Raw genomic sequence first — 13840 nt, 5'->3', positions numbered from 1 at the left:
ACATATGTCTGGGAAAGGTTGGGCGGCTGGTGGCTGTCAGACAGTGTGAAGTCGAAGGAGTCCTCAAACTGTTCCTCTCCAGAGTGCTGGTAGTAGATCTGACCCTGGAGCAGATCTCTCTGCAGGAAACTGTCCACTGGATCTCCTGCATGGACAAAAAATGAATCGTCAATATTTACAACCCAGCGGCTGCATGACGAGAAGATGAGCATCGATGCAAAACCATGTCGGCTTGTTGACCTGCTACAACTCTGCAGCATTTAAGTGTTCAGTATATTTATTAGTAGGAAATTAGTTTTCTCTGCTTAAAATTGAGACATGTTTTACTAAATGATGCATTAATGTTTTTTAAAAGTAATGTTTTCTATGTTTTGTAATTTAAATTTTAGGCTGTAAAAAATGTAAAACTAGTGTAGTCGAGTGGTACTTCTTTGATATTGATGGACTTCTACTAAGAGATAATATGTTCCATATTTATGTAATCACATTTTTAAATGTTATGATTTCATGACTTTTCTATGAACACATAAAAATTAACTTTTAGTTTTTATATATTTGTAATTTATTTGCTTTAAGTGTCCTGAAGATAGACATACACAGCGTGCTTCATCATAACTCTGTGTTTAGTTTTCCTTTTATCACCACTGCTGTTAGATGCTTGTGGACTGTGTTTATTTAAGTGACTGATAAGAGAGCATGGCATGAAGTTCTCCCAGTCAAGAACAGCAACCACAAGTTATCTTGGTCGCTGAAACTACAGCATAGGCAACAGATTTGAATTTATCTGCACGAATCAATGCCAATATTTAGTTAAGTGTTATTTAAGAATATAAATAAATGAAGATGTTTGAGCTCTTTTCAATCAGTTACCTGCATTATATTCCAAACAACCTAAAGTCCAAAGCTATGTAAATACCTGAGGGTGAACTCAGAGATCCTATTCTTTAGATGGCTATAAGTGACGATGAAATGTTTCATAATTAAAAAGTACAATTTTCAGTTGTGAACAAAACCTATTTTGATTGATTCTAACATAATTGACATCATCTTAATCAGCTGCAGCAGGTGAAAGTTCAAATCAAAAGTTCAAAAACATTTTTGGAGTTTAGGGTCAATTCTAGAATTTCTTACATAAAAGAGAAAGAGAGTTATTCTAACGGCCCTGTCACACATATCCTTATGACAGAAAGGTATGCTGTGGTCTAACCTATTGATAGAGCATCACTTACTTATACAAAATGTATCAGACGAATACCCAACAAATGCATAACGTATACACAAATATGACGTATACAACAATATCAGCAACACGCTGGTGTACGTTGATATAAGGTAAGGTATAAGTAGTATTCGTTAAGAGCAGGCGGTGTTACGCTGGGGTGCGTTGTTGAACGCTGATGTTTTGAGCATGTTCAAAATTACCGGACGTAACCGACGTGTGCTTCATAAGATATGCAGACGTTACGTTACGTTAGACATACGTGAATACGGAATACGTACGTGAATACTTACCTACGTGAATATAGTACGTAAATACCTACGTGACTACGTTAGAGGAACGTTAGATATAGGCTACATCGGCTGACGGTGAATCCTACAGCCAATGTATTGATAACGAGTGGATACCCTATTCCTACCCTATGTTAACATTATGCCTGACGACGGAGTAACTTATTAAACGTGTTTCTACAGTACAGCTAGCGTTCAACATGTTAGCCGTTCTCCAGCATCAGCATGACGTGAACCAGATGGCACTTTTCCAGCTCCGTTGGCCAGACGCTCTGATACGTTATGTATAAGTAAGTGATACGCTATCAATGTTTGACATACGTATAATAATTTGTTATGTATTCGTTATGTATACGTCAACTACAACACCGCTGTGGAAAAGTTGGACGTATTTGGACTCTGACAAATTTTGAGCTACTTTTCATATACGCCGGCATGTTTCTGCCATACGGAATTGTGTGACAGGGCCGTATGTCTGGCGTGTTCGGCGTATCGTCTGCGTCCTTCAAACGATCACAACTTACCCTTAATTTATATCAACCTATTGCAGATATTTTGTATGTTTCTGTCATACGGATATGTGCGACAGGGCCTTTAGATCTTACATATAGAGTTTATACACACTTGTTTAAGCACAGTGTGATGTTTTAACAATGTGTAACATTTGTTACATAACGACAACAACACCTGTTTTTGTTGCTGAAGACATTTCTCAAACATGGTACAAAAATAAGAGAATAAACTAAAAAATCTGATGTCAAGGTTGAGGACATGATAATGTCTTTTGTTTACAAACTTTGAATTTTAGAAAACATTTTTAAAGACCCCTTTATTTGTTAGGTATAATTTCTAACCACAGTCACAGCATTGATCTTCAAAACAAACCAGATGCACCTCCTTCTAACCTTATTTCAAGATGCATTCTTTGTGGGATTTTTTATTTTCCCTAAATCAAACTAAACTCGCCCCACCCTCACCTGTCTCGTGGGCGGAGGTCTTCCTGACCAGCTGCCCCGCCCTGGGGCTGGAGGCCACCTGGTACAGGATGTAGTCGTCGCTAGAGTCCAGGTCGGAGGCCAACAGCATGTACTCCTCCAGCCTCACGGCGCCGCCCTCTTGCACCTCCACCGCCACGTTGTTGATGAGGAACGGCGGGGAGTCGTCTTTGGGCAGGATGTTGATGGGGAACTTGTGGCGGATGCTGTGACGGCCATCGCTGATGCGGAAGACGATGTGGTCACGGGTGGTGTCGCTGTCGGAGTGATGGTAGACGACCACGCCCTCCCTCAGGTCCCTTACACGAAACATGAACGCCTTCCCGCCTGGGAGACAGGAAACACCATCAGACTGTACACAGGTTTACATCTGCAGAGGAAGTTTATACATGTGATTTGCTCAGATGGAGCACAGCGGGTGTAAAAGGCAAAGATGATATACTATACAGTATATATGTGAGAATGATTTAAATAAAATGTAAACTAATGAAATCATGGTCTAGACCTTTAATATTTGACTCAAATCAGACTGTGAATAAAATTCCCAGGAGAAACTTTAGGGCTGGACAATAATTAAATCAGGTCATGTTGAGATGATATGATCACATTATAATGGTCATAATATCTTGATTTACATTTTTGATTTATACAAACATTCAGAAAAGTTTTCTCATTGCATGAAACAAAACAAAAATGTTAACGTTTTTATCATATTTTTAATGTATTTGTTATATCCATCTAAAATGGAAAAATATTTGTATTAATATTCTTATTATGATATTGATTGATGTTCATATGACCCAGCCCAAACGTTGCAATCAAAGAAGTAGCTTAAAGGTACATTTATGTCAATGTATGTCTACATTTAATTAATCAGATTCAAAGAAGAAACATGTGGACAAATAACTTATAACATAATGTAAATGAATAAAGTTAACAAGTAGAAAACTATTAACGTAAATACGTTTCTTTGGAGTTCTAGCTCCACAAAATACTGTTTCTAGTATCAATAAATTCAAATTTGTGCTTGAAAAACAGACTGTGGCGTCTGTACTCGGCGTTAGTCAGTATGAAGAGTTGGACGGAACATAAAAAACTTGTCTGTCCTACATTAATAAAATGTAGGCCGTGTCCATCTGTCAGCTGTCTGCTTCTGGCTGGCCTCCCTCACACTGCACATCATGCTAACCGCTAACAGCAGAGCATCACATGACTGGCGGCCTACTGGCGGACATGTGTTGTTGTCAGAGGACGACTCGGTTTCCAGCCAAAGCTTTCGCACTTTGATTCAATTACCGTCTCCAACACATGCACTGTTTTTTTCTCTCATTGTCACTTGGAAATAACAAGTTTCTCTTAGCGCCTGAAGGCACCGCAAGGCGCTGGCTGGGGTTTGTGCTGCGAACACCGGTGGGGTAAAACATGGCGTCCTTCCCGGTGGCCGCCCAGTTGCCAGGATTAGGGGCTTCCTGTCTCCCTTGCGCATGCCAGAGAGACAGAAGGGCAAGGTCAGCAGACAGATTGAGAGACGAGCGGTCGCGAGCCCGAACCTCATTAGTAACTTTACCGAAGGAAAGCGGCTACTGGTCCAAGTGATGGAAACAACTTGGTAATTGGGCCCAAAGGTGGCGTTGGGCAACAGGCCCATAAAGAAGAAAATAGGATGGGAGGTGTGTGTGTGTGTGTGTGTGTGTGTGTGTGTGTGTGTGTGTGTGTGTGTGTGTGTGTGTGTGTGTGTGTGTGTGTGTGTGTGTGTGAGTGTGCGCATCAGGACAGGCAACCATCCATTTGGCTGAAGGCGTTGGACCAAGTCTGCAGTGACTGTCCCCCCACGCTGCAGCGTCGTCGCCTCCCCCCGAGTCGCAGCATGGAGGGTCAGCGGCACTCTCCTCAGAGACACAGCTCCACCAGAGGACCCACTCACTGCTTCCTACAGGCTCCCGTACATACATGTGTGCAGGGCACAGCCAAACTTTTGTTCCTTCTAAACAGCAAGTGGCAGATAAACAAGACTCCAAACTGAAGAGAGAAAATGTTGCTGGAGCAGGTGCTGCTGCTGTCCAACACGGGGGGGGGGGGGGGGGGGGGGGGATGGAAACATGCCTAGTGGGACAAAAGTTTCAACAACCATCCAACTACTATACTGTACTGTGAAACAAGACTCGTCTGCACATGTGTTTGATGGTTGGGTAAAAAGAGAGAGACAAGAAGACCAGCTGATTAAAAAATATATATAAAAAATTCAGATTAATAACGTAACAAGAGAGGAAAAAGGCAGCGCAGACTGTTGGTAGTTAAGTTAATTTACTGAATAAATACTGAATTTAAGAATTCGACAATCTTGAAATATTGTGCTTTTTACTCCACTACATATTTTTTAAATCCAATAATGTAAAATATATAATTCTGAAATTGACAATTTTGCATAATGAGTACTTTTACTAAAAAAAGATTTTGAATGCAGGACTTTTACTTCTAACAGAGTATTTCTACAGTGGTATTAGTACTTTTTAAAAGTTCCGAGTATTTCTTCCAACACTGTTGAAATGAAATGACCCAACTATCCTTTTCATCTTCCTCTCTTAGAGGTTTCTAAGACCACAAGAGTCATAGTTCACATGATCGTTAGAATCGTGAATGTTTTAGGTATTTGACAATAAACAAATGAACAGTGTTGCTGTTTAGAACCGGTGGTTCAACATATTTAACAGTAACTTCACTGTTCCTGGATAACGATACCATACTGTAACAGCGATCTCTCAGGTATGATCAAATTAATTTCCCTCCCTAATATTTGTAGTTAGCGAGAGTTAAATTGGCACTTAACCAGACTTTTGAAAAAAAAAAATCTGTTCGGAACAGTGGTTCCCAATCTGTGGGTCAGGATGCCTCCCATCCCAAGTATCCCAAGATAAATATATGGCGCCATAAATTATATCTATTTTACACAAACATTTTTTTTATTTATTCAAAGTTTTCTCTAGTTTTTGCTTCTGTCAAATACCAAATACTTTAACATCCTCAGGCCTCTAGATACTGAGTTAATCTCTAAACACAGAACTCACTGAAAGCCCACTGCGAGGAACTCTTGCAGGTCACGATTATTCATTTTATGTGAACGTTACTCAATTAGAGAGGGATCACATGTTTAATATCAGCCACAAATGTGATGAAACGAGCCGGAGAATCAGTTGAAAACACACCTCCTCTCCCTCTGAGCTTCCCCTGTTCATACACGTCTAAAGCAGCCATGAAAGGTTAACTCCCTGCCTGAACCCCTCGGGGTGCCTACACTCCTGCCACCTCAGCCCCCCCCCCCCCCCCCCTCTTCACTGCCCCCCTCCTAGCTGGTAGCATGAAAACCTGTTTGGGGACAGTGCATCTGCTCCCTGTGCACGGCGGCATGAAATGGCATAAATCCCTCCAATCTGCTCGGTCCAGCTCCCCGTTTGAGACAAAGAGGTCGTCTCCCAATGCGCTGGGCTGGAAAGGACAGACGTGGATGGAGAGGGAGGCGGCGGAAGCAGCAGCAGCCTCCGCGCTGCCACGGCCCCCCTGGCGAAGTGGCCGCGGCCCCATTTTACACCTGATTAGAAAACACATGCAGGGCCACTAGACATATGCTTCCCCAGCCACACCACAGTCCCTGAAGGATGGGCAACACATGGAGGAAAAAGGGCGGAAAAGGCCAGACGACGTTTGCTGGGAATTCCCAGGGCGGTGTGTGTGTCAAAATACCAGCACGGGATTAAAGGGCCGAGGTATGAGGACAAGGGATCAAACTCTTTCAAAGTAATGGGACTCCATCTTTGTGCTGCATGTCAATAAATGTACAAATGTGCATTTTACTGCCCTCCATCATCAGTTTACACTCGCTTTATGTGCTGCATCCACTCAAGAATGCACTGAGGTGATTGATCTTGTTGTCTTGGTTTGATCCAGCTTCTTCGAGCTTCAAACACACGTCTTTTCCCCAACATGCAAGTGGTTTGATTCATAGAGAGATCCATGAATCACACTTTCGATTACTATTAAAAAAAATTAAATACTTTTTTTCATAAATTTTATATGTATGTCAGTGTGTATGTATGCATGTGTATATACTGAATGTATATGTGTGTACGTGTATTTAATGTGTTTTCTTTTATTATAGTTTCGGTAAGGTATTAGTAATATGTTACATTTGTTATTACCACTATTTTATATATATTTAAGTTGCCGTATCATTGTTATGTTTATAATTAGACTTATTTTCTACATAAGTACATCTGTACACTTACGTGTCCTTTTGCTTTCTTTTAACCTCTTAAATCTATTTCATCATGCCCAGATGGGAATGTTAATGCATCCTACATATTGTAATAGCACTGTAAATTGAGTATCTTTCGATAGAAAAACAGAAGTAAAAAAATGCAGCTGCTGATATGAACAGAAGGCGGAATCTAAACTAAACAACAGATTATAGTTGATTAAGGTGCAGCAGCTGTGTCGTCATTCAAATGTAAAAGTGAAGGTACCCCGTGACCTTTGACCTCACCTCTGACGCTAAGGCGTCCATGAAGGGGTCCGTCCACAGCCACCAGGTAGACTGCATCAATGTTGTCGTTGTCGACTATCTGCAGCTCCTCCCACGTGATTGGTCGGGACTGACCCTCCAGCAGGTCCAAACCTGAGACATCAGAGGCACAACAACAAATCTGAAGGCCTTTAAAGTTTAGCTTAAACAAGATGAGATTATAAGAAAAACTTTTGTTATGGATAAATCAATATAAATGGATTTATAATAGTAAAACTTTGGTACCCATATTCCAGGACACTCTGGGTGCATTTGTTTCAGCCACCCTGATGGAGATGTGGACCATGAACGGGGGGCTGGTCATATAGGAACCGTCTATAGCCTGGAACTCCACCTACCATAAAATGGATTACCACAATATTACAAGATATATGACTGGAAATGGAATATTGAATGAAAGAGTTTGAGTTATACATGAGACATTTTTAATGTAACCTTTAATAGTATGTTGGGTTTTGATTTCCAAATAAAACACCAGATGGTTGTGAGTTCAAAACCAGGGCTGCCACCATTGAGCCCCTGAGCAAGATACTTAACCCTGAGTTGCTCCAAAAACTATTTTGGGCTACAAAAGTGTGAAGTGTGAAACACCGAAGTTTTTTTGACGATACATTTCTCACTTCATTTATTTTGATTGGTTTTCTATGTTTTAAGCCTATCTTTATCCTTCATCATAATTAGCATAACCTCCAGTACCTCGTAGTTCCTGCGTTGTATTTGGCTGCTGTTGGGCGGCTGGTAGGCCACCTTCATCTCGTGGAGGTCCAGCCAGGTGAAGGACGTGACGGGCTTTGTATGGTCGTCCAGGTGGGTGACGTAGCCCTCGGCGGGAGAGGTGGTCATGTTGAAGACCAGCTTCTCCTGCGGCGTCTCGTGGTCCTTGGCGTCCAGGGAGGCAGTGGTGATCGGGGTGAGGATGAACTGGTCCACCTCCAGGATGAAGGAGGCCATGAAGGCAGCCTGAGGGGGCTGGTTCTGCATCGCACCGTGGATCAGAACCGGTAACCACACCGACTCTGCCTGGGAGAGGGTTAAAGGGAATAAAGGTAAAAGATAAAGTTACTTGAAGCCTCAATAGTTCACACATAATGCATCACGTAAAAATCAACACATACTGCCACAAGTGGTGTTGAAGAGTAAGTAAGACTACACAATCAGACGTGTTAGAAACGACAACTCATAAAGACACACTGTTTAAGTGCTAACAAGCACATGAAAAAATGGTTTTAACATATAGGATTTTTAGAGCCTTTTAAACCCTGCAGAACATCCTGCTCCACATGAAAGTGGGATGTCACCTTCTCACTGCCAATAAACCTCTCCGCGTCTCAGATGCTAATCTCGCCTGGAAAACTTCCACATCCGACTTGGATATGACTGAAGCTGCAGTTCATAAACTTTGTTAAATTAAAGCACTTTTGTGTAGCATTGCAACAAGTTGTTTTCCTCTTGCACACTATTTGAATGTGAATTCTGCACAGAAATAATACCAATATTAATTTCTGTATGTTGCCCGTACCTCCAGCAGAGCCCTGGTGGCCTTGTCCCTTAGCTCTACCCTGATGGTGATGTAGTCGATCTCTGGTGATGGAGGGCTGAGGTGCTGGTACTTCAGACCGGAGCTCAGGAAGTCCTGGCAGCTGGTTTTGAGGAAACGAACCTCCTTGGTGTCGTGAAGACAGGGTTTGTTCCCCGGACAGAGCGCTGCTGTCTCTCTGCCTGAAAGGACGACAGAGAAAAAAAAGACGTCAAACAGACAAATAAAAGACGACAAACAAACGAGAGATGAACAGACAGTTTGGAGATTTTACAAAAATCAGAACGTCTAGTCCTAAAATGTCAAATGTGCATGTGCTAAACATCAAGCATACACAAAAACGTATCCTTTCTAAACATTCTCTATTTTATTCTTAATTTTCTGTATTTAAATATTTTATTTATTTCAATTGTTTGTATTATGTTAATTTTATATATTTCTTTATTTTTATTATTATCATTGTATTTTTTTTAAGGTTTCTTAATTTTCTTTCTCTAATTTCTCTAATGTTTCACTTTTTCTTTTATTCTTTTCTCATGTTTAATTTTTCCTATATTCTTGTTTTCAATTGGATACTTTTTAGCTTTGTTGTTTTACTGTAGGGCACTTTGTAACTGTGTTTTGAAAAGTGTTACTTTTTGTAAATAAAGTTTATTATTATGATCACTTTCATTATTATTATTCCAGAGAAACTTTTAGACTTTAATAGTGAATGAGTGATTACATCCATTTATCTAACCAATGTATGTCGGAGATGTAATGTTGTAAATTAACAAATAAAAGACATAATGTTCTATTTTAAACACTAAAATAAATGTAAAATAAAATACCAATAATTTAGCTTGTTACAATTTCTTATGGGAGTCGGCCACTTCAACAACTGCTAACATCAGTGCTGTTGCTATGGTTACAGAGGTAAACTGTTGACCAGAGATATGTTCGAGGACATCTGTCAGCCAATCAGACACCAGTATGTTTTTGTGGTTTAAAAGACATTAATCTGTCCAGATGTGACGTACCCTTCCTCTGCGTGGAGTCCTCCTCCCTCACCAGCTGACCCAGAGCGGGGACGCTGGTGTCGGTGGTCATCAGCCTGACGATGCAGACGAGGTCCGCCGTGGTCCGGATGTTCAGGACGGAGCCATCGATGGCGTTGGATAACCCGTAGAACAGAGGAACCACGAGGGGAGCGCTACCCAGCTCCACCACACCAGACCCAGAGTCCACCACCCGCACCGGCAGAACCACTGTCTCCACCAGCGTGTCGGAGGACGTGAACCTCCACATGGACAACACACAGCGTGTTAGAAGAGAGAAGCACAAACACTGGCGTTTCACTGTTTATCATTTTTAAAGTGCATGAGCAGAAGCTTATTTGTATTTCTGTCTTTCAAGATCTTTCTAATACCTATAAAAAACAAGATCAAAATAATTCAGATTTCATTGAATTATGAACCCAAAATAGGTCTTTGTATTTGTATTTGTATTTGTATTTATATTTGTAATTGTATTTATATTTATATTTGTATTTGTATTTATATTTGTATTTGTATTTGTATTTGTATTTGTATTTATATTGTATTTGTATTTGTATTTGTATTTGTATTGTATTTGTATTTGTATTTGTATTTGTATTTGTATTTGTATTTATATTTGTATTTGTATTTGTATTTGGGTCTTTTCTTGGTGAATATATGAACATTTGAGAAACATTTGAAATGCTATGTCCAACTAACTCCTACAAGTATTTAAAATTATCTTACATGGCAATCAACTGTTTAAATAACAGCTAGTTTTATTTGAACTACTACGACTGTACTTTTACTGCCACTGCTAGTATCACTGCTACAAACAGTGTTGCTAACTAACCTGTAGACTCTCAGCATCACTGTGTCCTCGTCCAGCAGAGGACTTCCATTGTGGACATACTTCACCTCGTCCTCTATGAAGCTGCAGTCAAACACCTGCAAACAAGAACCACACACCGGTAAAACCACTGTACTGGTTCTGTTTATGTTTAACTCTGTTACTGCAGCAGCTGTGTCCCCACCTGTGGAGTCAGCCTCCCCACCCTCTGAGTGACGGGTTCGTTCATCACCACCTCCACCTTACAGTCTGCAGTCGGATCCACGCTGATCTTCAGCTCCTTCTGTGTGATGAACACTGATCGACCCCTGGTGACCTCCACATGTGAGTTCACCACGACCAGACTCCCGCTGCAGACGGCCGTCAACGCCAGCAGCAACAGCTCGTGGACAGTGGCCATTTTGGATCAGAGAGGTCTTCTTGTTGCACAGGTTTGTGTAAAAAGCTGTATTCTGAAGCAGAGTGAGCTGATGGATGAAGGCCTCAGTGTTTTCCATTCAGTCTGTTTCAACTCACATCTTCTTCTTTTGTCTGGTGTCACTTAAACCTGCAGAGAAGAGTTTCAATTAATATGACATTAAAATGCAGAGTGATTTTCCTGTTCTGAAAAGTCATCACAGCAGCAGATATTGTATCTTTCCTATCTTTTATCTGAATGATTGACCATATTTGTATTAGTTTAAACATCTATCTATCATCTACGTCTTTAAATGTACAATAATTTAGTTTTTTGAGCACTTTTTGGTGCTGAGCAGGTGGACAGTGGGTTTATCGAGCTTGTTTGATGAAAAGACATGTCAAATGTCCAAAACTAGGAGTTAAAAGAGATGATCTTAATTTTCTCCTGATTTGAGACTGAGAGGGACTTCTTGCAAATCATGCACTGATCCCTCAACACGGAATCTGGTGATGTTCAAAATAAGTTATTTACCCCTTAAAACTGCTTAAAATCATCTGCTCAGCTCTAAATTTCTACAAATGCCCTTAGCCAACACCAAAATTCCTTGAAATCCTCCAAACCCTTAAAAAAAAGCTCCAAAAACTCCCAGCATGCAGCTGGCCGGCCCGGTGTCTTCCCCCGCTGCTCCACACTCTCAGCCGGAAAACTCTTTCACCCTCCATTTCACTTCAAAACTAAAGCCCACTAAAGGAAACAAGGGGTTAATCTGCGTGACCTCGTAGAGCTGCTGGAAATGGCATGGGACGGGGCGGGGCGGGGGAGGAGGGCGAGGGTGTTTTCAGGATCAAAGCAGGGCACCAACTGGAGCCGGCGTGTCACTTCCCATCCAGCCAGATGAGCGTCGGTTCGTTAGTTTGAGGTTTCAGCTGGATGTGTGTTAACCTCACAGTGACTGCAGCTCTGTAGAAACATGCCTTACATGGAGCTCAGGACATGTGTGAACCTTATGATGATATTACAGAACATCCACAAAGCTTTCTGACGACTTTGTGCACGAGCTGTTTAAGATTCAGTTTGGCCTTAGATTTGTTGTTCTAAACCAGCACCTGCACCTGCATGCATGTCTTTTATTGGGGCTTTGCTTCTATTGTGCCAGAGGAATCGATGTATGTTCTACAGGCCTACTGCATGTGTTTTATGTCAGGTCTGATGCTTTACATGTTCCAATGAAAGTGTCTAATAATGGAGCGCAATGTTGTAATACTTAATCTATATTTTTATTAACATTAATCATTGCTTTGTATGTCTTGTATTATGAGCCTCTCTGTTGCATGCTTAAGTACCTTAATGGTGTCCTGTTTTGGGTTTTAATGACTGCTCTGCATGCTTATACAAGATACTTTTTATTTTATTGTTATATTCTGTTTTTAGAGTGACTTTGTAACATGTGTCCAGGGAATACAGATGGCGTTTTTACAGAAGAATTAATGTGCACGGTCCCTGTTTATGGTCCAGTGTGTAGGATTTAAGGGGATTCTGGCAGGAATGGAATATAATATTCATAACTATGTTTTCATTAGTGTATAATCACCTGAAACTAAGAACGGTTGTATTACCTTAGAATTAATTATAATTGTTGTTTTTTCTTCAGTAGGCCTATAAAATTAATATTTTCCTATATTTGTCTTTCAAACATGGTCAGATCTTGTAGTTGTAAGGTGTTGACACAGTTGGATGCCTATGTTGTAAGAGTGGCGTGTGGGCGGAGCTGTGTGGCGGAGCGACAGAGAGAGAGAGACCTGGAAATGAGTCAGCATTTTTGCACTTCTGGTTTCCTCGTCTCAAAGTCGATGGGTTATTTGAAAAGGTTTTTGCCTTAATTAAGAGAGATGTTCACTCCTGAAGTTGTCAGTCGTCTTCACGTCGAACATGGAAACTCATGTAGACTACTCACTAGTCCGCCTTTACAGCCCTTATTGTGTTTATACCTGCTCTCTTGCAAACTATTCTAACTCAAACTTTCCAACTTGAAGAGTTATACGTTTTTTTACACCAAGCCGAAAGGCTTTTGTAGAAGAAGTAGACGCAAAGGCGAATTACAAGGAAGCTTAGTGGTGGTGACCCATTGGCCTGTTGTCGAGGGAACACGGACAAGGCTAACTTCCAGGTTCGCCTACAAAAATACATCTTCCCTGCAGCACTCTATTGTCATATAATTAAAATGCTACCAGTGTATTTTCATACAATGAAAAACTTGGCTGCTTTCGATCAACTTGTACAAAGAATACATACTGAATCAGTAGGACTCAGTGCTAATGTTAGCATACTAGAACGCTAAAAGATAACTAGCTTCCACTTTGGAGTGTACAAATGTATAACTCAATGGGTCCTCCCAAATGTTAATAGCTTAATTTGGTCATCAAAACATTAGATATTTCACACTATGTGTAAACAAAAAACGAAAAGAGAGGAAGATAACAGTTTGTCTGCTAATAATTTATTTTAATTTTTAACCAAGCAATGTTAAACTGAAATATCTCTAGTATTTGATATATTACCATAACATTTTGTAGACATCCATGCTCCCCAGAAGATACATCAGATTTTCCTCTTAGCATTTAGCTCAAGGCACTGCTGTGGCTAAGTGCAGCCTCTCCGAGATGCTAGCATAGAGGTAGACTGTTTCAATTTAAATGTAAAGCTTTATTTTTTCATTACAGGGTTATTTAACACCTGGATTAAGTTGTTTAGTTTGTATACAGTAAGTTTGGTTCTAGCCTAGCTAGCCTATACAGGTTAGCACACTGCACACACTGCCTTTGTAAAATAAAGTTTTATCAAAGGTTCTTCAGACAGAGAGCAAAGACATTCATCCACTCACTTCCCTGCAATTACTCCAAGAGGAATATATTTTCTAGTCTCACCTAAACACAGCCTGAGGATTGGTGCCTTTTCTC

General features: G+C 40.7%; 1 protein-coding gene across 1 annotated transcript in view; it reads right to left on the bottom strand.

The window, feature by feature from the left end:
* Positions 1-13840, bottom strand: part of frem1b (Fras1 related extracellular matrix 1b) — a 54961-nt gene that overhangs the window by 39358 nt on the left and 1763 nt on the right. The window contains exons 2-11 of the mRNA XM_029430490.1: positions 13808-13840; positions 10668-11030; positions 10487-10581; positions 9637-9896; positions 8600-8799; positions 7777-8100; positions 7306-7414; positions 7042-7173; positions 2487-2831; positions 3-145 (exon numbers count right to left, since the gene is read on the bottom strand). The exon at positions 13808-13840 is cut by the window's right edge and continues 105 nt beyond it. Coding sequence (XP_029286350.1) covers positions 3-145; positions 2487-2831; positions 7042-7173; positions 7306-7414; positions 7777-8100; positions 8600-8799; positions 9637-9896; positions 10487-10581; positions 10668-10883 — 1824 coding nt within the window. The 5' untranslated portion in view covers positions 10884-11030; positions 13808-13840. The remainder of the gene's footprint in view (positions 1-2; positions 146-2486; positions 2832-7041; positions 7174-7305; positions 7415-7776; positions 8101-8599; positions 8800-9636; positions 9897-10486; positions 10582-10667; positions 11031-13807) is intronic.

Source organism: Cottoperca gobio, chromosome 4 (assembly GCF_900634415.1).
Source record: "Cottoperca gobio chromosome 4, fCotGob3.1, whole genome shotgun sequence".
In the NCBI taxonomy this organism is placed as follows: domain Eukaryota; kingdom Metazoa; phylum Chordata; class Actinopteri; order Perciformes; family Bovichtidae; genus Cottoperca; species Cottoperca gobio.
This window is presented reverse-complemented; position numbering and strand designations above follow the sequence as displayed.